This window comes from Macaca mulatta, chromosome 18 (genome assembly GCF_049350105.2).
Source record: "Macaca mulatta isolate MMU2019108-1 chromosome 18, T2T-MMU8v2.0, whole genome shotgun sequence".
NCBI classification, from domain to species: Eukaryota; Metazoa; Chordata; class Mammalia; order Primates; family Cercopithecidae; genus Macaca; species Macaca mulatta.
Genome location: NC_133423.1, coordinates 80793151 through 80820102, shown reverse-complemented (window position 1 = coordinate 80820102; position 26952 = coordinate 80793151). Strand labels below are relative to the sequence as shown.

Below are 26952 nucleotides of genomic sequence, written 5' to 3'. Positions count from 1 at the left end.
TAATGCATTTACACACAACAAAAATAAAACAGCAAGCTTAGCTGGGGCTGTTCCCTTTCCCTGTGTAGTAGACCAGGGAGCGCTGATTCCCCCCTAACAATTCCACTGTATGTAGTTCTTCTCTCCTTTCATTCCAGTTCCAGTATTTACTAGGCTTGGCTATCTTTTGTTTGGTGTTAGCAATGCTGGCAGTTGCTGTGTAACATCTATTTCTTGATCTGATTTTCTGAATCATCCAGATGAGTAACTTGACCAAGTTTGCTAGGACTTGGCAGTATTCACTCCTGATAATGACCTCTAGCCTCCAGCCATGTAGAGAGGCGGTCTCTGGAACGCAGCAATGACTCACGATCATGGAACATCGTCCTAAGAACGCAGAACTGGGGGACACACACATGCTACTTGAAGTTATTCCCTATCACTGTCCTTTTGCTGTCACAAAGAAGACAATATTAGGATTACTAGAAGGCCCTGAATATTAGGATAAAGAGGAACATGCTACATGTTATATAGGACTGGAATGGATTCTCAGGTGAGAAGCTCATTGGGTCAGAAGGCCTGGAAAGCCCAGGTCAGGGATTAAGTGAGCCTTAAATGTACCATGGGGAAACAGGGAGCACAGATGGAAAGGGAAACTGTGGAAGATGCTTGGCAGGAGGTGACAACTGCCTAGAGGCGGGAGAGTCGAGACAAAGACCAAAAAATCTGAAGTTAAAAGTCTAGGGAGGTAAAGAAGTGGTGATGCACCTACACGAGGGAAATCAGGGAGGTCACAATTGGTCCAAAATGCCGAGGTGTCCAACACAGAGGGATATAAGCTACTTTAAAATCATCTCAGCAAACTAACACAGGAACAGAAAACCAAACACCAAGTGTTCTCACTCATAAGTGGGAGTTAAACAATGAGAACACATGGACACAGGGAGGGGAACATCACACACCAGGACCTGTCAGGGGATGGGGTGCGAGGGGAGGGAGAGCATTAGGACTAATACCTAATGCATGCAGGGCTTAAAACCTAGATGACGGATTGATAGGTGCAGCAAACCACCATGGCATATGTATACCTATGTAACAAACTTGCATGTTCTGCACATGTATCCCGGAACTTAAAGTTAAAAAAAAAAAAAGAAAACCTTAAAAAAAATCATTAGGCTTCCCTACCACTCAAAGGCACCTTTCCCTTTCTTTTTTTTAATTGATAAGACTTTATTTATTTTTTAAGCAGTTTTTGGTTTACGGGAAAAAATTGAGTGAAAAATAGAGAGTTGGCATATACCTTCCTCTCCTCATCTCCAATTTCTCCCATTTTTAACATCTTGCTTTAGTGGAACATTTGTAACAACTGATGAACCAATATTTGCTGAAGACATTACTAATAAGGAAAGTCTATAGTTCACAGGAGGGTTCACTTTTGGCACTGTATGTTTTATGGGTTTTGATAAACGTATAATAGTATGTATCCTCCATTATAGTATCAGACAGAACAGTTTCACTGCCCTAAAAATCCTGTGACCCACCAATTCATCCCTCCCCCAATAACCTACAGTAACCACTGATCTTTTCATTGACTCCACAATTTTGTCTCCTCCAGAGTGTCATGTAGTTGGCAGAGTGTCATGTAGTTGGAATCATACAGTGTGTAGCCTTTTCAGATTGGCTCCTTTCACTCAGCAATACACATTTAAGGTTCTTCCACATTTTTTATGGTTTGATAGCTCATTTTCTTTTTATCCCTTATAATATTCCATTATATGGATGTATCCCTTTAATTTTGTTATTTTAACATTTAGAAACTATAAGACACAAAAAGCACAAATCAAGAGGGAAAAATCTGACAAACTATACTTCATCAATAATTAAAAACCTCTTTTCTCCAAACAACACTGTCAAGAAAATGAAGACAAGCCACAGCCTGGGAGAAAATAATTGAAAAACAAATATCTGATAAAAAATATGTATCCAAAATACATAAGTAATCTTTAGAACTCAACAATAAGAAGACAAACAACCCAATATAAAATGGTTAAAATTTGAACAGGCTCTTCACCAAGTTATACAAATTGAAAACAAGCTCATGAAAAGACACTCAACATTACTAGTCATTAGGAAAATGCAAACAAAAATCACAATGAGATACCACTATACTTCCTTTTGAATGGTTAACATTTTACAAACAGACAGTACCAAGTGTTGACAAGGACTTGGAGCAACTGGAACTCCCACACCTTGGTGGTGTTAATATATTGTAGTGAAACCACTTGGAAGACAGTTTGGCATTCTAATCTTAGAAAGTTAAACACACACCTACCAGATAAGCCAGCCATTCCATTCCTTGATATTTACGTACACAAAGACTTGTACATGAATGCTTATAGCACCCTTACTGGTTATCACCCAAAACTGGAAACAATCCAATTATTAGGTGAATAGATTAACAAATTGTGGTTTATGCATGCAACGGAATACTACTTAGGAAAAAAAAAAAGGAACTCAGCAAAATCCATACTGTCTTAAACTCTGCAGGAAAACTGATCTAATTTCTTGGATAAACAAATTGCACATGGGGAAAAAAGAAAGATGCAATGGAAAGCTATTGCTTAAGAGAGGCCTAAAAGACACACCAACTAATCCCAGCATGTGGAGATTATTTCCATTCTGATGTAAACAAATGGTAACATGCAAACAAAGAAACCATTTATGACAACTATGAACTTTTTGGAAATTTGACCACCGACTGTTTATTTGTGATAGCAATTAATATAACAGTATTCTGGTTATTCATATGATAACATAGTTGTCATTGTTTAAGAAAACTATGGACAAAATATTTACAGATTAAATTAGATGTCTGAGATTCTCTTCAAAATAATACAGGTGGTGAGCACAGGATGGGATAGAGATGACACAAGTTTCGTTCTGAGTAAACAATGGCTCACTATATCATTCAGTGTACTTGTGTATATGTTTGAAATTTTACATAATAAAGTGTTTTTTAAGTTCCCTGGTATCTGACCACCATGAAACAACCACTGTTAACATTTTGATATGTATCCTTCCAAGAAGGATATATTCTTGGAATAATATATTATTTATCATTATATATGATATATTGAAATATATTATGAAATATATGAAATATACTAAAATATATTATGAAATATGAAATATGAAATACATGAAATCAGGATATTATATGAACTGCTCTGTAACTTCCATTTCACATTCCACGATTTATCTTTTTATGTCAGCAAAGATTTATGTCATCCTTTTGAATTACCCGTTTATATCGGTGTACCATGATTTCTTAAAAACTATTTCCTAACTTTTGGACAGTTCAGTGATTTCCTGTTTTCTGTTATCATGAATAATGTTACAATAAACCAGGCTGTGCAATGAGACACGATATAGACAAGCTAAGAGCATGTGCCCCGGAGCCTGCCTGCCTGTCTCTCACTTATTAGCTGTGTGTCCTGGGGAAAGTTACAAGCCTCTCCAGGCCTCAATCTCCTCATCTGTAAAATAGGGATTATAACAGTGCCTACTCCATAGGATCAAGGGTGCATTAATGAGCTAGTATATATTTCAGCAATGGCAACAAAAGCACAGAATCAGAGCTCCATACATGTTAAATCTTGTTATTATGTTTGCACACCTGACCAATTTCTTCTTTAGAATTGCTGGAATAAAAGACAGGCCTTTTGAAGACCCAACTTGCCCATATGCTGAAATGACATTATTTCACATTCACTGACTTAACGTTTTTGGGGTAAGAAAGTTTGTCCACTTTCTTAAGTGGATTGCATTTGGTCAATTAATGTTTTTGGGGGTAAGAAAGTGGACAAACTTTGTCTTTGTCATTTCCTTGTTCCTTAACTGCTAAACTTACCTTCACTGACAGCTTGCTGTACTATTATAAAATCTGCAAACCTTTTGCTTTGCTTTAAAATTTTTTAAACCTGCTATTAACCAAAGGTGCCTATAGCACAACACTCTGTGAACAAATGATTCCAGAACAAGACATGATTACTACCCACAAGTCTTAACTTGTTGTCTTTCATATTAACACCCTATTCCAATTTTCCAAGCCAATACGCTTGTGCCTCTAAATATATTTACCTTTTTTATTTGTTTTAGAGATAGGATCTCGTTCTGTTGCCTAGGCTGGAGGGCAGTGACGCAACCATAGCTCACTGCAGCCTCAAACTCCTGGACCCAAAGGATCCTCCTGCCTCAGTCTCCAGAGTATCTGGGACTATAGGCACACACCACCATGCCCATATATTCACCTTAGTAAAACAAATGTTTCTCACTTTGCTCTCAAACTAACAACAAATATAAAACCTAGTCTAATGTCTCTAGTGTCTCCAAGTATCATTTTCAGGAGAAAGTCCTGCTTTCTCTGCCATAGTCAATATTTAAATTAACTAGAGCAAAAGCATAGCTATTTTGCTGGGTCCCACCTCAATCCAGACATTTTTCTGCTGAGACTGCAGCTCCACCTCTCTTTGCCCTCAGGAAAAGTTAAAATACTTTTAAAAAGATATTTGAGTAGAGTAATTAAAATCCACAAACCAGATGGGCATGGTGGCGCACACCTGTAATCCCAACACTTTGGGAGGCCAAGGCGGGAGGATCACTTGAGCCCAGGAGTTCAAGATCAGCCTGGACAATACAGCGTGACCTCATCTCTAAAAATAAAAAAATAATAATGATCTACAAACCAAAACTTGGGTTCCCCACAATCCAGAATCCTATATGCTAGGCTCATAACCAAATCCAGCTCAGAGCACTTGTTCCTATGCCAATCCTCCTCATTCCGGGAAACAGAACCCGGGGATGATTCTTGGTAATGCCGTCTTCCTCATTCCCCATCTGCTTCCAGTGTTACTGGTTCTTCTTCCAGAAGATTTCTGAAATCCAGCTCCACTTCCTCCACCCCCATCCAAGCCACTTCTCTCCTGGATTACTACAATCGCATGCCAACTGATTGACACAGGCAGAGACCTTCCTCCTTCTAAGTGTGATCTTTTTTTGTAAATGTAAATTGGACACTCTGCACTACTGCTTTCAAAGCTTGAGGGGCTTGGCCGGGCGCGGTGGCTCACGCCTGTAATCCCAGCACTTTGGGAGGCCGAGGCAAGGGGATCACGAGGTCAAGAGATTGAGACCATCCTGGCTAACACGGTGAAATCCCGTCTCTACTAAAAATACAAAAAAAAAAATTAGCCGGGCGAGGTGGCGGGCGCCTGTAGTCCCAGCTACTCCGGAGGCTGAGGCAGGAGAATGGCGTGAACCCGGGAGGCGGAGGTTGCAGTGAGCGGAGATCACACCACTGCACTCCAGCCTGGGCGACAGAGCGAGACTCTGTCTCAAAAAAAAAAAAAAAAAAAAAAAAGCTTGAGGGGCTTCCAATTGTTTCAGAAGATCACCCTTACCCCCATGGCAAGGCCCTTCTGAGTCTCTCACCACAGCTTCCCACTGCACGCCTTGCTCTTCCTTAAAAGCACCAGGCTGCTTCCTGCCATTTCCTGCCTCGACTTGGCTCCTGCAGTTTGCTCTGCCCGATAGCTCTTTGCCCACTGGCCTTTTCTTGTTTTTCAGTCCAGCTTAAATCATTTCCTCGGGGAGGCCTTCCCCACCCAATCTAAAGCCACTCCCTCGCCCCATAGTAACCTCTCACAGTCCGCTCCTTCGCTGTGCAGCACTGATTACCAAGAGTCACCAGACACCGATCTGACTGTACCCGCAGCTGTCTCCCCCCTCCGCTGTCACTGTGCTTTGTCACCTTGCCGTCCCCAGGGTCTAGCATGGCACCTACCCATAAAAGAGCACAGTATCTATTTGTGAATAAACGAATCAAGAGTAAGTAGGCTGGTCTAATCTGCTGTTCTTCAACCTTAAATTCCCAGAGAAAAGTGATTACATTTCACTTTATATCATGAGATGAGGACGGAGATCCAAATTCGAAACCCCGAATTTAGCACCATTCCATTTACTAGTCTCAGCTTTATGGGGAATACAAAAGACAAGCTCCCAAAGAACTTGCGATCTCCCTAGAACACCTAAACGCTTGGAATATCATTTAAAGATAGAATATGTGTAAGTGTCAAAATGACAGAACACACCAAAAGTAACCTCAAGTTTTTACTTTTCTTCCTTGGGTGTAAGAGCCCAAGGAAGAAAAATAAACAAACCCTGGGTAGAAATGCCTGGAAGAGAATTAGCACATGCAGGCAGATACAGTAGGTCTAAAACTGTGATTTAGAAAAGGGTGCCTGGAGGAATACCAATCAGACGACAATATATATGAGGAGGACAAACTGTGCACAGATCACCCCAAACAGAGCAGCACCTAAATCCTTTGCAGGGTAGCTTCAGTCTTTACAAAGATAACATATTTTTGTAAGCAGTCTCCAGTTAGACACTGTATTTGCCAATGTTCAGAAAACACAGTTGTCTCATTTCTGATTTATGAACACTATGGGAATGCAAAAGAGAAACATTCATCTCTTCATTCCAGTCAGTGTGAACTAATTTTGTCTAAGCACACCTTTTTAAAGGGCTTTTATTTTCACAGCTCCTGAACTTTGTATTGCATCTTTTCTCCAGGCATAGCTGACTATGGAACATTGCTTTGGGGAGCCTAGGTGTCAGCAATATGTAGTTCTATTTTAAGCTCAGGGAGGAGCACATGTAATATAAGTAGGAACAGGGAAAAGAAAAATAAATGAAAAGTCTGTTGCAATATATTTAGGTGCACTTGGAAGTGTGTTTTAAATTAACCTGCAATTAGGCTACAGAATCCCATTCTGAAGAAATTCACCTGAAGGAGAAAAGAGGCAAAAGATGGGCACCAGTACTTACACATGCAGATAGACAGGCGGACAGATGGACAGATGGGTGGACAGATAGACAGATGAACAGATAGACAGATGGACAGATGAATAGACAGATGGATAGACAGATGGACAGCTAGAGAGATGGATATACACACAGATGGACAGAAGGACAGAGACAGACAGGCAGATGGACAGATAGACAAATGGACAGATGAACAGACAGATGGATGGATGGACAGATGGATAAACAGACAGATAGATAGACGGATAGACAGACAGACAGATGGATAGCCAGACAGATGGACAGACTGAGGTTTTGCCATGACTGTTTACTTACAAGCTTTCTTTGTTAAGGCAATTACAACCAAAGTATAATGAAACAGAAACAAACAATTGTTTAGGTGACATGAAAGATCAGGTGATGTGGGTATTTGATGGTTTATACAGGAATTAATTACTTTGAAACCATAATTACCCATGTTTAAGCAAAGCACTTGTTTTTTCATAAAGTAGACCACCAGGATCTGAGGAATTAAACTGTTCAAAGTCCCTGTCACAAACAGGAAGGGATTTATACTGGATAAATATCTTTTAAGTTATTACTACAAGCCATGTGTGGTGGCTCACACCTGTAATCCTGGCACTTTGGGAGGCCGATGGGGGAAGATTGCTTGAGCTCAGGAGTATGAGACTGGCCTAGGCAACATGGCGAGACCTTGACTCTACTAAAAATCCCAAAATTTAGCTGGGTGTGGTGGTGTACACCTGTAGTCCCAGCTACCCAGGTGGCTGAGGTGGGAGGATTGCTTGAGCCCAGGAGGTAGAGGGTGCAGTGAGCTATGATTGTACCACTGCACTCCAGCCTGAGCAACAGAGAAAGACTCTGTCTTAGAAAAAAAAAAAAAAATGATATTAGTATAGTACTTCCTGTTCAGGCTTCCTCTCTTTCGGGTCCTTATTTGATTTTTTAAAATTTTAATAATGACTTTCATAAACTTCAGAGAGTCTCCCAGCTGGTGCAGAGACCTCAAGCTGAAGTTCAGGTCACAGAAGGCACCAGGCTCCCCTGGCTGACCACTGCTCTCTGTGCTGGGGGACTTCCAAGGCCAGGGAGCTAGGGAGGAGGAGGGGGCTCTGAGGAATACGCGGGGCTGTAAGGATGGAAGGTGCTAAGGCAATCGTCCTCAGGAGCTATCTAGCGTCATTCGTTAAAACCACCATGAAAAACAAAATGTTTCATAGCTGAACATAGCAGAAAAGCCTAACACCTCCAGAAGAGAATGAGTTTAATCTGAGGAAATGTGAGGCTAATGTAATGTGTTCGAGTCCAAACTTAGATGTCACCCAGAGTGACAGAACTCCAGAGAGCATCTGTATCCGCTGCCCACGATGGAGAAGGGAGAGGAGTGTGGGGGCGTGGGGTTTCCCACATGAAATTCCAGCCCCAGCCTGCTAGAGTTCAGCCATTCAGAGCAAGGAGTCTGAAACTATTCTGTTGGGAGTATGAAATCATAGCAGGAAAGAAAGGGAAGGTGGTAAGAAGGGAAGGGGGTGAGGACCCCAGTGAAGGGAAGGGCCAGCGGCCGGGGAGGGGAGGCTCCGGGCCATTCTTTTGCACATTTCTTTTGCATATCTCTGCATAGTGTAGGTAAGGCAGGTCAGAATTCCTCATCCGCAGTGAATTCTCCATCAAACCAACACAAACAGGACTCCCTCCTGTGGGTTCCTGGAGTCTCAAGTAAGGCACTCGAACCAGCTAAACGGAAATCAAAACTGTTCTGGAAGCCACGGCTTCTCTGACTTTGAGAGCTCTGACAAAAACGACCTTAGGCAGGAGAGAGATCGAACCATCAGTCTCCCTTCTGGAGTTGTCTGGAGCTAAGATATTTGAGGACAATTGCTGTTTTGGGGTTCAACTCCTCCTAAGGTGGATATTCCAGGAACTTCAGGGCCAGCATTTCATCAAACACCTGTACTTCTCCCAACGTCCCTGATAATGCTCCGGTCGACCTTTCCCGAGGGTGTCTCAGAGCAGTTTTCCCAGACGGGAAAGTCTGGGAAGTCAGCAGGGACTTCTCTGGCAGAATCCGGAACAGAATGACACAACCAGAGAACCTATGAAGGTTAAATCTGTGGAGCTGGAAGCCTCGCAGCTGCAGATAGATATGCTGGCAGGGCCATTAACTGGGAACCAGCTCTGGCTGATAAGGTGATTCCCCGGGAGCCCGCATACCGTAAGCGTCACAGGACCCAGCACTGGGACCAGGATGGAGGCTATCAACCTCCATAATTAGCTCACCAGACACACGCGGTACCTGTACACACCAACCCTGCGCCCAGTTCCCAATTTCGGGTCACACACAATGGAGACATTACTTTTTGTAGGAGTTTATCCGGCAAAAAAAATTACTGGAACGTTCCCTCAGTTTGCCTAAAGTCATCCCATCTAACGGGTGACTTTGAATTCTATACCTTGTCTATTTTAACTCTCCTACCCTCAATATACTAACATAAAATGCTATAGAATGCATAATTTTCAATTAAAATAAATATTATTTTTGCAACAGGATTATTTCATTTTAATTTACAGAACTCAGAGTGAACAGCTTCGAGTACAGAATTGTAGAACTCTAGAATCGAGAGGATAAGAGAAGTGGGTGTTAACAACTGCACAGCTGTAGATTTTGTATCCATGGCATCCGATAAATTCACACAGAGGAAATGTCCTACTTCAGAGATCTAAAATGTTATCCTTTGACTCCCAGAAGCATAAAAATGCAATTGGACTGAAAAACCAATTTCAGGTACTTACTGATTCCTTGAAAGAGCTCTTCGATATTAATAGCATTTTTTGCACTTGTCTCAACCACGATGGCACCTATGGATTCAGCGTATTCCTTAGCATCCTTCAGGGGAACCTCCCTGGAAAAGAGGTCAAAGACAGACAGGAAATGAATGCTCGTCTGTAAAATACAAATCACCCAAAAGACCAAACAGCTTGTGTGGCAACAGCTCCTTTATCTTCTTATAGAATAATAACTCAATCACTCAGCAAGAATGGATGCCTAGTATTAGTGAGACTTTTTAAAGTTTAAAACCCAGTCTCTGGTATCCATGAAGAGAAGATATGCATATATAAAACAGTGTTCCTGCTCCCACAGAAGAATTCCAGAACAGCAAGGAAAACCATGATGAATATGGCAGTACACATTTCAACTTTCAGAGCTACGGCTCATTTCAACTTTTTTCCCATTACGTGACTCAATATTAAAAAACACCAACACCACTGTTAGTACATTTGTGCACACATGCTTTTGTGAAACTTTTTACATATTATCTTTCACAAATCAGAGAAAATATGCAATGTGCTGTGACAGTTTGGAAACAAGCATGGTTATACCCACCATGGCTACAATACAGGATGGCATATCTGGACTTTCATCTGTAAAAGGATGTTCTCACAAAGGTTTTAGGGCATGAACTCTATTTAAATGAACAATTAAAAAAAAAATCTCACCCTGAACACACCCGATTTTGTCTGATCTTGGAAGCTAGGCAGGGTCAGGCCTGGCTAGTACTTGGATGGGGTCCACGGCCATACCAGCCTAAAAAAATCTATTGACCTCTTTGCAATGTGAAAATGCTGTGGTGGATTCAAAGATAAAAAAGACGCAGTTCCTATTCTCCAGCAGCTGCTGCATGCCAGTCCCTCTCCCAGGGGCCAGGGAAACCACAGGTCCTGCCTTCTGGCACCTGTGCTTTAGAGCATGGACAAACAGGGTTCATTTGGGGGCACTCTCATCCACAACACTACGACATAAAGTGCTTCAGGAGCAGAGGGGGAGAAAGTGATGTGTTCTGTTCAATGAAGCCCAGAAAGACGCCCAGAGGTGGTCACCTTAAGTGTGGCCATGAAGGCTAGGCAAATGCAGGTAAGAATTTGGGATGGGACAGCCTGAGCAGAGGCCCAGAGTCAGGAGAGTGCACACATTCCTGAAGATTATTAAAAGTTGATTCTGCACCCAGCACTGCTGGGGGTGTTATGGTGGATGTGCAAATGAATGACATGGGCCTGAATGGAGAGAATGTCAGAGTGGGTGGAGCTGAGAGAGGTAGGCACACCATGTCTGTCTACACCCAGAGGCCACTGAAGGACAGGAAGTGACAGCGTCAGCTCCACAGTCTAGGAAAAAATGGTGCACAGAATGGATGGAGGTGAGGAGAAGAATCTGGAAGCTCCTCTAATATTGCAGGCAAGAGGTAACACAATCCTCAACCAGAAGAATTGCTATTGGAAAAGAGAAGAAGGCAGACACAAAATCAAAACAGGGACAGGGAGTGATGGGACAGAGCCTACCTCCCCGCCCCTTCCTCCACCCACCTCAGAGCCTGTAAATGGCTTCAAGAGGTTTAAAGTTACCAAGGAAATTCTACTCTGGCATTCAAATTCCTATGGGACTCAAATCACATGCAGGGAGGACCCTTCAGTCCTAGCTGGAAGAGCGCCTAACTAGGGTCTACCATGTTAAAGACGATGGCCCCAGCCTCTCAGCCAAAGGAAATATGTCCCTGGAGCCAAGTCAGTGGGTACCTGTGCTTCCAAACTGCAGGGAAACGTACACCCCGACATTCACTCTCTCGTTTGTGACAGACAAGACCCACGCCTGTCACAGGGATTACACTTGAGTTTTTCTGGCAGCAGAACGTTTATATTTGAAAGATTCCAGAAAAGTGCTTTTCTCTGTGCAGTTTGGCATGATATCTGTTTTCTACTCCCTCCTGAAGTCTTTTTTTGTTTGTTTGCTTTTCAAAGACAGTGTCTTGCTCTGTTGCCCAGGCTGGAGTGCAGTGGCACGATCTCGGCTCACTGCAACCTCTGCCTCCCGGGTTCAAGCAATTCTCGTGCCTCAGTCTCCCGAGTAGCTAGGATTATAGGTGTGTGCCACCACGCTTGGCTGATTTTTGTATTTTTTGGTAAAGACAGGTTTCACCACGTTGCCCAGTCTGGTCTTGAACTCTTGGCCTCAAGTAATCCACCTGCCTCAGCCTCCCAAAGTGCTGGGATTACAGGCGTGCGCCACCGCGCCCAGCCTCTTCCTGAAGTCTTTATCAAAGCACAGAAAAAGGGTGGGGCTCATCTCTGCCCACAATGGGGTGCAGGGGGAGATGTCACCTGCTACCCTACTGGGGGTGGGGTGAGGAGCACCTGGCAAGCAAGGATGTCTCTGGGCCCGCAGGTGAGAGGAAATCACATTCACAGGTGAAGTGCTTCCTCAGCCCCTCTAATCAAGCCAACTGCAGGACAAGGAGGAGCGGCACAGGTTCACCAGGCTTACAAGAGAACAGGTATCATGTGCCACAGCCCAACATCTCCATCCTGAGGATGACCATGGCCAAGAGGCTCATTCCTTCACAGTTTAAAACATAGGTCTGGAGACAGAAAGGTAAGAAAAGCATACCCTCAGGCTCCTTCCATGATAGAGGTGGGTCTCATTAAATCTTCGGAAGGCAGAAGTGACATGCCTAATGAGAGGTGAGACAGGGCGTAACTCAACCCCGTGACTCTGTCCACCTCACTCCCACTGGGCCCCAATGGCACAAGCACCCACCGGCACCACAAGCCACAGGCCGTTATTTCCATCTTGACAGACACATGTGGGGCTCAAAATGTTTCAAACTGTCATATGCACCGGAGTTGGGGCGGAGCGGGGCAGAGGCCCACTCTGTCCTTCTAAAGAACAGGCGATTACAGGAAGAATCCGGCCAGCGAAAGTCCCTCTAATGTGAACTAAGATTGGAAGGAACAACCACTCTTCAGTGGCAAAACATGTTCCCATAATAAAAAATACAGACTCAGTCTTTGCCCCGGTTCCTGGCACAGTTCTCCCCAGAGCCTCGAAGTTCCCTGCATGATAGGAGTGTCTTCTGGTATTCTTGAAGAGCCCCTGCAACCATGCCTGAGTTTGAGAGGGTATAGCCCTAGACCGTCCTGTGGCCTCTTCAGGATGAGCCTTGTTGCTGGAGGAATCAACCACATGGTTAAGACGGTTGAACCTTTCAGCCCCAACCCCAGCCTCTCGGGCTGGAGATTTAATCAATCATGACTAAGTAATGAAGCCTCAATAGGAACTATTGAACACAAGGCTTGAGAGGGTCCGGGCTGCTGAGCACACTGGTTTGCTGGGAGTGGCACCCCAGAGAGGCTGGAAGCTCCTTGTCCCACTCTCGCCCTTTGCCCTCGCTGTCTCTCCCATTTAGCTACTCCCGTGTTGTGTCCACAACAACAGAACTGTATGTCAAATTAATATTATAGGAGGCCTTTGCTTGGGACTAAGCTCCTGCATTAGGCCCCAAGAGACCAGACTAAAAATAAACACAGTCACTCATGCTTAAGTTCCCCTTCACCAAACCCAAACTAAGTGGTTATCTGACCTTCTGAGAAGTCACAAGAGGTAACAGCCAATTTCCCAAATAGGCCACCTAAAATCTTCAGTAGCCATGGAATGAAGTTCCCTTGGCTTTAATCCTTACATAAAATGTTAACTAATCTGATATTTTTCTATCGTTCTGTTTCCCCGTCCTTCCCTCTGCCTGTCCCCCAAGAAAAGTATCTTTGAAATGACTAGCAGGCTCCTGTTCCTGGCTCCTGCTTTCTTCAGCTCTGCTCTGTCTATAAAGCCAACCCCCTCTGCTCAGCTCATGGGAACACTTATTCTATTTTATGGAATGATTCGTTGTCAATTCTAGAATCATGAATAAAGCCAATTGAGATCTTTAAACTAAATTCGGGCCATGCACAGTGGCTCATGCCTGTAATCCCAGTACTTTGGGCGGTCAAGGCGGGAGCATCGCTGCAGACCAGGAGTTCATGACCAGTCTCAGCAGCATAGCAAGGCCCCATCTCTACAAAAAAGTAAAAATTAGCCAGGTGTGATGGTGTGTGCTTACAGACTCAGCTACTCAGGAGCTACTGGAAGACTGCTTGAGCCTGGCAAGTGTGGGGCTGCAGTGAACTATGACTGTACCACTGCACTCTAGCCTGGGTGACAGAACAAGATACTGTCTCTAAAGAATATTTAAGAATAAATTTGTTGTAATTCCTTCCTTTGACAGTACAGTGCTTTCCTGAGTTCTGTGAGTCCATTCTAGTGAAGTACTGAATTTGAGGGGAGGTCATAGGAGACCCCAAATTTGTAGTCTGTTACACAGAAATGCAGGTAACTTGGGGATACTGGAAACTTGCAGCTCTAGTCTGAAATGGGAGGCAGTCTTGCAGGACAGAGCTCTTAACTCGCAGGGTCTACGCCGACTCCAGGTAGTCAGAGCCTGAATTGAACTGAATAGTAGGACATCCAGTTAGCGTCAGATAAATTGCTGTCGTTACAAACGGTGTGCCTACAATCTGCGAGGAGAGTTTTGTGAAGGTGAGAATTCACTTCCCAGAATGCCTTGCAAACATGTAAAACCAGGAACATTTGAGAACTCCAGGTGCACTTCAGGAGAGGCCACTGCACAGGCCCATGAGGCAGAAAGGTGCCACCACAGGCCTCCCGTCATTACGACGATGGGAGGGTACGGCATCTAGTGACTTTTGTTCATTTTTTTTTTCAACAAGTGTATAGTGTCTACTATATGCTGGGCATCGTGCTAGGTGCTGAAACAGGTAAACTGAAACGAGTTCACCCAAGCCAAGGTATAAACACGCAGAGTTAGTTTTGACGGTGAAGACTATTTTTAGACTTTCTAGACCAACCTACATGCAGAAATCACTGAGAATTACCGCGACGGCGGGAAGTGTGGATGCAGATTCCCCCAGGCCAGCCCCGTCCCCTGGCTGCTCCTTCACAGACGTTCCCAGAGCTGATCACAGTCTGCGTGGCCCATCAATGCCAGCATTACTCAGGGTTTCCTCCCTGACTATCTGAAGCCCACCCCCATCCCAAAGCAGCAGCGGCGGCCAGCTCCGGGCAGGCTGAGTGGTCAGGATGGAGGGTGGAATTCAGAGCCCAGCTGGAGTCCCTCCTGAGCCACTGCGGATGGGGAGGGCCGGAGAAGTGGGAAAGCTGGAGACCACAGGAACAGCTGCCGGGCCACAAAGGGGACCAATCAAGTTCAAGTGATGGGGATGAAAGCACTGAGTCAGGATGAAGGATGGGTGACTGCCTCCCATGGTGGACACCGTCCTGCAGAGCATCTCAGGGACCTGACGTTCATGCTGTGTGGTTACAGGCTCGGGGGCCACAGACTCCACCCTTTCTCTTCCACGTCTGGACACACCTCCCCCTTGAACTAGCTAAGTGCTGCTCATGGCAAATGGACTTCACAAATACAACTTGTCAAAGCCCGACCAACCACCTCTCACCCTCGAATCTGCCACTCTTCTCGCAAACCTGCTGCTTCCCAAGCCAGAAACCACCAAGTTCCCCCACATGGCTTCCCCTCTAGAGCCCCTCACTGCTCTGTGATAAAGCCTGCTTATCCTTCCTCCAGCCTCACTGCCAAGCCGCTGCCTCTGCTGCAGTCACCCCCTCTTCGCTTCTCACAGGGACTCCCGCGGTTGCCTTTCCTGGCCCTCTAGCCTCCCGCAATCCATGTGTCCATGGTGGGGACTCTTCAAACTGAGAATCTAGCAAGTATTCCTATGAATAGGATTCTCCAACATCTTCTGATTGCTGCTGGAGAATCAAACCAACACCTTAGCAGGATGAGGCTTCATGTCTTACTCTTCCCCCGTTCACCCCCGAAGCCACAGCCATTTAAAATCGGCTGCTGGTGGTGGAACTTCAAGTTCTTGCACCTGCTCCTCCTGTACACGTGGCAACATCTCACACGGCCTCCTGGAGAGCTCAGCCTGGCAGCCCCTCCACCAGGCTAGATGCTCTTCCCCTCTTCCTGTCATACCCCTATCGTCATACCATCCCCTTGTGAAGTGTCTCTCTGTCCAAACAGGCTGTGGATGTCTTTGAACCAGGACGATGGCTTTTGTTTTCATGTCCGGGGTCCTCACAGTACCTGGCTCTTGGGAGGCAATCAGTAAGCATCTGCTGAATGACTAGATAACAAAAATCACCCCAAGTCGCCTTCAGCAGAAAGGAGGAGTGGGTAGTGGAGGGATCTGCGGACTTAGTGGGAAGGGTGGTGAGTGCTGAGACAGTCAACTGGAAAAGACCTGGGACTAGAGGCTCACCCAGCCTTCCAAGTGGGCTGGGAGGGAGGCTTCGAGGGTGAAAACAACAAGAAAGGGAGTCTCCGCCGAGTCCCAGGCTCTGATGTTAACCAGCCTGTATTCCAGTGAGGTCCAGGCAGTGGCCTGTCCCGTCTCTTGGACACAGGAAGAGCCCTGAGCTGGTCCCTGGCACGCAGAGGCTTCTCAGCAGGGGAGGGGGATCAGGAAACAACATTCTTGTGGGCTCCAGCATTTCCAACAGGCCTGTGCTACCCAATAAGGGTCCTTGTTTTGTTGTTTGTGGAAGTAACCTGGCAACATGGCAGCTGCCTCGATCTAATTTCAGGGCTGGTTAAATTCTCTGTGGTCCTCCTCCACTGATGGCTGCGGGAAAGGAAGGCAGGTATACCAGAGGAAATCCTGAAGCCCTGCCTGTGAGGGAAGCGAATCAAACCCATAGGCTAAGGGTAGAAGAATGCTTTTCCCTATGGAGGTTTACTGGGAAGGTTCCTTTGGAGAGAGATGAGCTCCACCTCCACTCCCCTCTGCCTGAGTATACTCAGGCGTCCTGGCCATGGGTTTTGGCTCCGAGTCGTTCCCAGGTGGCCCAGATGAGCACCTCACATGAGAGGGTAAATACAGACAGGCAGCCCAAGTGTACCACTCACAGAAAGAACGCGATCATCTCCACCAGTAAATACCCTTCAGTGCTCACCTCCCTCAGGTCTATGTCGTCCATGCATTCCACCAGGCTGGGTGGACATTTTACAGCAATGTTCAGTGTTTACGTAAGGGAAAAGGAGGCTGATATTATAAAGTGCTCAGAATAATGCAGGGCACACCATAAGTGTTATATTAATGTTTCTTAAATGAATCTTTGCAAAGCCGTCTCAGCGAGGATGACGGCATGGCACTCTTTTCTTACAGAATGCCAAAAGGACTGAGGAAATGATGCAAGTAGAAGAAACAAGTAAAGGCCCTTCGTAGCGTTATCCTACTCAACCCCATCGTTTTATGCCCAGGAGAGCTCCCGGTCCAATTATCAACATTCCATAGAAGCATGAGGGGAGCACAGGCCAGATCAGCCAACTTGACAAGTATATTAATGTTCATAAGTCACCCCAAGAGTAAAACTGCATCGTACTTTGAAGTTCTTTCTCAATGAAAAAAATCTGACATTAATTCTGAGAAACTTTTATTCAAGGATGGTGAATAACTTTTTAGAAGCCATGAATGTTTCTTGTTCCATGACATTCTTGTACATGTTCTCTGCCCAGGTTGGTTTTGGATTATTTGGAGGTTTTTTCCTCTTACTTATTTGTAATTGTTCTTTGCATATTATGGAACCTAGCCCCTTGTAATACATTTTCCGAATTTTTTTTCAACCTGCTATTTGTATTTGATTCCTGTTTATGGCATTTATGCCACTCAGAAGTTTTCATATAGTCAGGCTTATTCATCATTTTCAGCCATGGCTTATGAGTTTTGTATCATGATTAAATAATTCATTCCATTTTGAAGATTATTTAAAAATTTATTCGTCTTCTGTCTCATGATTTCGCTGTTTTACATTTAAATCCTTGTTCCATTTTGAATTTATCTTCTCATATTTTTCCTTCTCTTATTTATTCCACCAGTATTTACTGAATTATCTCTTTTTTGCACAGATTTCAAATATCTTTATATACACTAAATCTCCCTATGTATTTCACCCTGTTCCTCAAACTGACTCTCTCCATGTTTTGCCCTGTTTGTCACACACTAAATCTCCCTCTGTGTTTCACCCTGTTCCTCACACTGACTCTCCCCGTGTCTCACCCCGTTCCTCACAGACTGTCCCCGTGTGTCTCATCCCGTTCCTCACACTGACTCTCCCCATGTTTCACCTCATTCTTCACACTGACTCTCGCCATGTGTTTTACCCTGTTCTTCACACACTGACTCTTCCCGTTGTTTCATCCTGTTCCTCACACTGACTCTCCCCGGGTCTCACCCCATTCTTCACATTGACTGTCCCCATCTGTTTCACTCCATTCCTCACACACTGACTCTCCCCGTGTGTTTCACTCCATTCCTCACACACTGACTCACCCGTGTTTCACCCCATTCCTCACACACTGACTATCCCCATGTGTTTCACCCAATTCTTCACATTGACTCTCCCGATGTGTTTCACCCTATTCTTCACACTGACTCTCCTGATGTGATTCACCCCGTTCCTCACATGTGTCTTCCCATGTGTCTCACCCCATTCCTCACACTGTCTCTCCCCATGTGTCTCACCCCGTTCCTCACACACTGACTCTCCCTGTGTGTTTCACCCCATTCCTCACACACTGACTCTACCCGTTTCACCCCGTTCCTCACACACTGAATCTTCCCATGTTTCACCCTGTTCCTACTCACACACTGACTCTCCCTGTGTGTTTCACCCCATTCCTCACACACTGAATCTTCCCATATTTCACCCTGTTCCTCCTCACACACTGACTCTCCCCATGTGTTTCACCCCATTCCTCACACACTGACTATCCCCATGTTTCACCCTATTCTTCACACTGACTCTCCTGATGTTTCACCCCATTCCTCACACACTGACTCTCCCATGTTTCACCCCATTCCTCACACACTGAATCTTCCCATGTTTCACCCTGTTCCTACTCACACACTGACTCTCCCTGTGTGTTTCACCCCATTCCTCACACACTGAATCTTCCCATATTTCACCCTGTTCCTCCTCACGCACTGACTCTCCCCATGTGTTTCACCCCATTCCTCACACACTGACTATCCCCATGTTTCACCCTATTCTTCACACTGACTCTCCTGATGTTTCACCCCATTCCTCACACACTGACTCTCCCATGTTTCACCCCATTCCTCACACACTGAATCTTCCCATGTTTCACCCTGTTCCTACTCACACATTGACTCTCCCCATGTGTTTCACCCCATTCCTCACACGCTGACTATCCCCATGTTTCACCCTATTCTTCACACTGACTCTCCCGATGTGTTTCACCCCATTCCTCACACACTGACTCTTCCCATGTTTCACTCTGTTCCTCACACACTGACTCTTCCCATGTGTCTCACCCCGTTCCTCACACACTGACTCTCCCTGTGTGTTTCACCCCATTCCTCACACACTGACTCTCCCCATGTTTCACCCCATTCCTCACACATTGACTCTCCCCCTGTGTTTCAGCCCGTTCCTCACACACTGAATCTCCCCATGTTTCACCCCGTTCCTCCTCACACACTGACTCTCCCCGTGTTTCACCCCATTCCTCACACACTAACTCTCCCCATGTTTCACCCCGTTCCTCACACACTGACTCTGCCCGTGTGTTTCACCCCGTTCCTCACACACTGACTCTCCCCATGTTTCACCCTGTTCCTCACACACTGACTCTCCCCATGTTTCACCCCGTTCCTCACACACTGACTCTCCCCGTATGTCTCACCCCGTTCTTCACACACAGACTCTCCCCATGTTTCACCCTATTCTTCACACTGACTCTCCCCATGTTTCACCCGGTTCCTCACACACTGACTCTCCCCGTGTGTTTCACCCCGTTCTTCACACACTGACTCTGCCCGTGTGTTCCACTCTGTCCCTCACATACTAAATCTCCCCAGACCTACAGAATCGGAATGCCTACTGGGCAAGCCCCAGAAATCGACACTGTAGCAAGCTTCCCAACAGCTCTCAAGCCTGCTAACGATGGAGAATAATTCTTGTAGGGGGGACTATAAAAAGTCAAGTCTGATATTTTTTCACTCTATCCAATTCATAATCTGACACTAGGAAGCCAGTAGTTTGGAGATCTGTATCAAGATAACTAAACCTAGGGCACAATAAAATATATACTGCTCAGGCACCATTTTACAGTAAAAATAAAAATAAAAATAAAAATAAAAAGCAGAGTGGACTCATGAGCGCTTCCTAAAACAAATTCTCTGGTGGTTCATACATGTTCTAGCATGCATATTATAGTTTTAAAATACTCTAAGAGAAAAAACTAAGCATATTATATTCTGCCAAACTCCTGGAATGTAACATTTAACATCTCATTAAATTTTTTTTGCATTACATTTTTACTCTGTCCCCCAGCCACAGCCCCCTTCCAAGGTCAAGCATAAAAGACCAACTGAGCCGGCCATGAGCAGCACAGCAGCAGGGAGCGGGAGACGCTGTTAACTGTGTGGTAGAATTATTTTCTGTCAAAACCATCCCACATGTTTAAGATATTGCAGCCAAAAGCAAGGGAAATCATTCACAACATTTCATCAAAATCAAGCAGAGGAGGGCTGCAGGGCTGTGTGTGCTCTGACGCATTCTCACAGCAGGCCCCGTTCCGGCAAGCACCCACTGAAATGAATAATCAGAGTTTGTTATGCTCCCCCTAGCTCATATTTTCTCTAAATACCCAAGATGTCTATGTAACACACAGATGAGGGAACCATTTTAACAATAATTAAAGCAGCAAAATCTGTTTAAAATGCTAGTTCTTACAGACACTTGGATTTTTACCTGTGAGATGGAAAAAATTGAAAACAAACTTCTTTGAAAAAAGCAAAGAATAACCACTCCCTTCACAGCAAATATCTAATGAGACAATAACACATTGCAACGATCTAAGCACTTACAGCTAAAGCATTTGACAACCGTGTACCTGGGAAGAATTTCTGCTCCCAAGGGGCCTCACCTACTTAATAACACTCGTCCTTAACTGCTATTCACCTGGGGCTAAATTCCTGGTGTCAAGTTCAAACGAGCAGTGTCAGGTTTAAATGGGTTGTTTCTCATGGAAAACATATCAGAATTTGGAATCCAACAGGGACTGGGCAGAAAACAGGTTCTCTAGGGGACTTGGCCATTCCTTTGCTTCTTAATCCCCTTCTCCTGACAGAAATTCAGCCTAGTCCTGAAGAGGCCAGAGAAAGAGCCACTGGAAAGAGTTGTTGGTTCCAAATCCTCTGAGCAGGATCCCATCAGCTGCCGTTTTCTCTCGGGGCAGTTTGGGAGTTACTCTCTGTCATGGGTCCTGTTTGTACTTCTTAGCAGATGCAAGATACCGTGACGGTCAAGAACACAGGCTCTGGGACAAACCACTTAGGTCAGAAGCTGGACTCTACACCATCTTAGCTACAGGACCTGGGATCAACTCCTCGACCCACCTGTGTCTCGGTTTCCTGACTGATAAGATAGGAAAAGGACAGGAGGATTGACATAAACTACACACATGCACACAGTAGGCACTCAATTAGGGTCAGCAGTGATGGTAATTAACTTGTTTACAACCCACTTCCTAAGTAAACAGGAGACAGATCAACTATAAGTAAAAATTGTGCCATTTGAAAGTAATCACTGAGATAGTTGTAGTTCTTAATATTAATAGAAGTTACATTATGAAATGCTGAAACTTCTGGACCATATGTGAAGTGAAGGCAAAAGAGATTACTCTGTCTTTGAAGAAAATCCCCAGGAACAGAAGCTTACCACTCTGTTTAATCATTCAGAAGTTGATGGCTTTTAATATCCTTCCCCCACCGCCAAAGAAGGTTAGAACAGGGCCTGTGTTTCTGGGTTAGAGTTAGAGGCATCAATAAGAACTCATGTTCTTTCTTTTTTTGAACTTTGAATATTTCTTTATGACTTCTTTCTTTATGTCTCTGTAAATATTGCCTGAAGTTGGTAGAACCTTCCTCTTCAACCCCAGAAGAAATTTATTGCTAATTGCCACAATACGACTGACAGCTGAATTAGTGAGGAGATCCACATGCTTATAGGAAAGGTGTTCTTGAGCCGACCACCTGCTGTTCAGGTTTGTCCCCCTTATTAAAAGGCTGCATAGTGGGCTGGGCGCAGTGGCACAAGCCTGTAATCCCAGCACTTTGGGAGGCTGAGGTGGGTGGCTCACCTGAAGTCAGGAGTTCAAGACCAGCCTAGCCAACACAGCAAAACCTTGTCTCTACTAAAAATACAAAAATTAGCTAGTTGTGGTAGTATGCGCCTGTAGTTCCAGCTACTAGGGAGGTTGAGGTAAGAGAATTTTTTGAACTTGGGAGGCGCAGGTTGCAGTGAGCCAAGATTGTGCCATTGTACTCCCGCCTGGGCAACAAGAGTGAAACTACATCTCAAAAAAAGGCTGCATAGTGGATAACCATTTGTTGGACAAAAGACTATATAATTTGTTCAACGTATCTACCACTGAATCTCAAGGACTTCCCTTAAGGCTCATTATTTGGGTCTATCCCATATGGTCATGTCTCTATCAGTATGCCATCTGGCTCATAAAAAGCATGAAGGGATTGACTTTACCCTATTTATAAGTCAATAAAATCATCTGATATAGTCAATGGATGCTGACAGAAGACCCAAGAATTCTGGGTCAGAGACAAAGAATTTTATGACTCTTTCGGCACTGTTTTAAAACCAAAGTTTATTCCAGCCAATTTACTGTGCTATTTTCTAATAACAGCTCATAGATCAGACATGGCCTATGTCTTCCTATCCATAACAAACACAATGATGTTGAGGTAAGAGACGCCCTTTTTCTAAATGAAAATGAAATACTTGCCCTGCGTACTTATGGAGGCCCAGAAATGTGGAAATTGTGTATTTGCAAGAATTATATTAAACAATCTTTACGTGAAAAATAGTACCTTACTCCTAATGCCATCTATCAGACATCAATATAAGCAACTTCAGCATCAACTAATGAACTACACTAACAAGAGATCAATCAAAAGTGCCTTAAAGGGAGCAGCACTGGCTGATGTTCTGCCACAGCTCTGGGCGTTCAGGACCTGGTTACAGGGAAAACAGAATCAAACCAGCAGGTACTCTGGACCCGAACCCTCACATCATGATCCGCCTCCCTTCTGGGGGCCCTGTCGGCCCATGGTCCCCCGGACACTTCTGGGCCCCTGTGGGCTGCAGGCAGAACCCCAGGAGCCAAAGCACCACCCCGGAGAGGCTGGAACGTGGCCTCAAAATCAGCCGGCTTCTGCCTGCTGTGGTCATTTTCTTCCCGGAGCGCCTGGAGCGCTCTCAGCGGACACAGCGGCCATCCAGCCTTCCTGGGCCATTTTCTCACAGAAGAAGATCTCCCTCTGAAAACTGGAAGTGTCTTTTTTCGGTTCCTGGGCCAGGTCTTGGGCCATCTTCTTGTAGTGGTCGCAAGTCTGACACACGCGGTTCACGTTTTCGTGCACCTTTCGAAGTCTCTGGTCGAGGCCCAGGCAGTAGGCGTCATCCTCCGTGGACTCCCGTGAGACCCCATCATGGGTTCTCGGTGCAGTGTAGGCAGCGGGAACCCTCGGCTGCAGTTTTGGGAGCTCCCTTTCCAGCTGTGCCCTCGTGCCCTGCAGAGAGGCCTGCCCGCTGGGCAGACCTTGGACTTCCGCTGTGAGTTCTTTACACCTTTGGATTTCTTCCCGGGATTGCATGTCTGCTTTTCCAGTCTCCCCCTCAGGATATTCGAAAGACACACCTAAGTCACCATCATCATCCACTCTTCAGAGGGACTGCTAGCCGGGATGCTGAGGGACCGCCATGTCCTGCTTCCCTGTCCCCCACCATCGCCAAGTCCTTGTCCTCCACGTGGTCCCTACTGTCCTCGAGCAGATGCTCAGAGGAGTGTGGGCCAGGAAGGTCTGCACTTCACTCCAACATTTGCGGCCTGTTCCACTCCTGCCCCTGCCTGCTCCGGCCTTTCCTTCTTCTCCTCCTTTGCCTGCAAGTGTTGCCTCCGTCTGGCAATTTCTTGGCCAGGCAGCTCTGCAGGTTGCTGACGGGCCGTGCTGTCATTCAGATCGTCCACGGTTTACCCCTGAAGATCTCTGTGCTGTGCCGTGCGGGGCGTACTTTGCGTCGGTCATTCCGGGATGTTCCGGAGGTTGTTTTGTCATGCTTTTTTTCAGAAGCTCATCTGGACCCTGATGGGAATTCATTTCCTTTTGAACCTTTTGAACCCTCGAGTGAGGGTTTGGAGCAATCGAGGACTGGCCTCTGGCATGGGCGATATGAGGCCACCATCGGCCTGGGGTGCTGGCTGCCTCTTGGCCCTGGCCTTTCCGTGGACCTCACCCTGGGCTGAATCCCTTTGGGCCAGCTCTTCCTTTCTTGTCACCGCATGTCACCTCCTGACCATAAAGGCCACCAGAGCAGTGCACGCCCAGATCACTCAGCATATCCATAGAGTTACTGACACTAGTCCCAGGATTCTGTACATCACTAGCACTGCCACCCACAGGGGGCTAGTAACAGCTGAGTAGGCATTTCGTGGCAGGCGGCAGCCCTCCGTGGCTCCCGAGGGCTCCACAGCTCTGCCTCCACTTGCCAGTGGTCTGTGGGCCACAACTGACCACTTGGAATCCTGCAGAGTGTTCTGTCTCTAAGACAGGCAAGGGCCCACCACCCAGGGTAGACCATCATGGGCTGCGGGGAGGGGAGGCACCCCGTGTTCTAGAAAACTGTGTCCCTGATTTTGCTGTGCAAATAGAAAGCGGAATTACTTATGCAATGCCCTGGGGAGTGGAAAGACCTCAGGGCAGTCCTCAGCTCAGGCCACTCCAGGCTCCACTTGTCCCTACAGCATAGCCATACGGCATAGGGTCAAAGCACGGCCATGCCACAGCCCTGTGTCCACACACGATCCTCTCAGGGCAGCATGGTGGCCTGTCCCTGCTGAGGCTCATTACCCTGATTTCAAGTTCCCTTCTGCTGCAGGGAAGCCTGGTCCTGCCTACAAAGAAGCTGTCTACTGCTAGGCTGAGCTCCTTGAAGAAGGGACTCTGTTTCCTGTGGAGTCCTAGTTAGGGAAAAGGAGTCAGGCTGACTATAGGGCCGAGCCAAAAATATACAAGATAAACCTGAAACAGCTTGTTGTGCCAGAAAGTAAGAAAGTGCTCAAAAACCAAAATGACAGGCGAATGTCAAAGGGACAGAGGAACCAACAGAAAGAAACCCCAGTGGCCAAAGCTGGAACCATTTGAGCAATGAAATACATAACATAGTTCTGCATCATAACCCAAAGTACAGCATCAGCCCAGTCTCCACCAGACCGTAACACGTCCACACCCACACGTCTATGTGCTCATAAAATCTTTTCTGGGGCCCACAAGTATTGATTAAAGATCCCAGAGCGTAAGTCCAGACTGTTTATCAAGACTGATGATAAGGTATCATAATTAAGTTAGTGCAGTGTTGGTTTAAGGATGGCTAAGTCAGCCAGTGGAACCGCAGAGACGGCCCGAGAAACACTGCGTACATGACGCGTGACGTATAACAGCTAATACTGCAGGTCAGTAGGAAAACAGTGGACTGTACAACCAATGATGCTGAGACAACTGGGCGTCTACATGGGAAAAATTAAGCAGCATACATATCAAAATCCATTTCGAGGGATTTGAAGACAGATAGGAAAACCAAAACTGTAAAGCTTATGAAAGATAGTTAATATTAGGGGAGTAAGTTAATATTAGGGGAATAACTTCCTGATCTTGGAGGTATGGAAATATTTTTAAAATAAGATTTCTTAAAATCAGGCTCTTCCCCCCCCAAAAAATAAACCATAAAGAAAAAAATTGATAAATCATGTTACATAAAAATTAAGGACTTCTGATGATGAAAAAACAACACAGCCAGGTATGGTGGCATGCACCTGTAGTCCTAGCTACTCGGGAGGCTGAGGCAGTAGAATCACTGAGCCCCAGAGTTCTGGGCTATAGAGCACTATGTCAATCGGGTGTCTGCACTAAATTTCATGGCAATATAGTGACCTCCCAGGCGTGATGGACAATCAGGTTGCCTAAGCAGGGGTGAACTGGCCCAGGTAGGACACAGAGAAGGTCGAAACTTCAGTGCTGATCAGTGGTGGGATTAGGCCTGTGAATAGCCACTGCACTCCGGCCTGGGCAACATGGCAAGACCCTGTCTCTTAAAAAATGGAAAAAAGAACTGGGTTTGGTGGTTCATGCCTATAATCCCAGAGCTTTAGGAGGTCGAGGTCGGAGGATCCCTTGAGGCCAGAAGTTTGAGACCAGCCTTGGCAACACAGAAACACTCCCATCTCTACAAACACATAAAATTTTTTTTAAAAATTGGCTGGGTATGGTGGTGCACACCTATAGTCCTAGCTACTTGGGAGGCTGAGCAGGAGGATTGCTCAAGCCCAGGAGTTCAAGGCTCCAGTGAGCTATGCACTCCAGCTGGGCAACTACCTAAGACCCTATCTCTAAAATAACAATAATAATGTTTTTAAAGCAAAAGACAACATAAAGAAAATGAAAAGACCTAAATTTGAAGATGATAGTTTCAACACATAGAGATAACAAAAGAATAGCATCAAGTATGTATTTTTTAAAATCCTAAAAATAAACAAGATTATGGTAAACAATCCAATAGAAAAAAAATGGCAAAGATTTGAACAGGCACTTCACAGAAGAGGAAACTTAAATGGCCAATAAATATATAAAAAGATGATAACTTTATAGATAATTAGGAAAATGCACATTGAAATGACTGTCAGATATCACTATATGCCCTGAAGGATCACAACTCTGAAGCATGGCAAGGATGCAGAGCTGCAGGAAGGCTCACACACGATTGGCATATTCCATGCCACCGTGAAAGACACTGGCATTACCTAGTAAGACTGAGGGTGTGCACACCCTGAAACTCAGCAATTCAACTCTTACCTACTCCAGTCCAGAGAAATGCTTACACATAGCAATATATGCACAAGAACGTTCAAGCAGTGTTCATAACACCACGCCAGAAATAACTCAAATATCCACCAATAGAATGAAAAGATAAACTGTGTTCCACTCATAAAACAGAACAGTAGACAGCAATGAATATGCAGACACCACAGCTAACCTCTATCAGGTGAATCTGACAAGCATGCTGAGTGAAAGACACGTCATCACATG

At 45.4% G+C, this 26952-nt stretch overlaps 1 protein-coding gene across 5 annotated transcripts in view; it reads right to left on the bottom strand.

The window, feature by feature from the left end:
- The window catches only part of RAB31 (RAB31, member RAS oncogene family), a 151208-nt gene that overhangs the window by 7477 nt on the left and 116779 nt on the right, over nt 1-26952 (bottom strand). For all 5 annotated transcript variants that reach the window (NM_001266436.1, XM_077974641.1, XM_077974643.1 and 2 more), the window contains 1 exon segment: nt 9655-9764. In NM_001266436.1, coding sequence (NP_001253365.1) covers nt 9655-9764 — 110 coding nt within the window.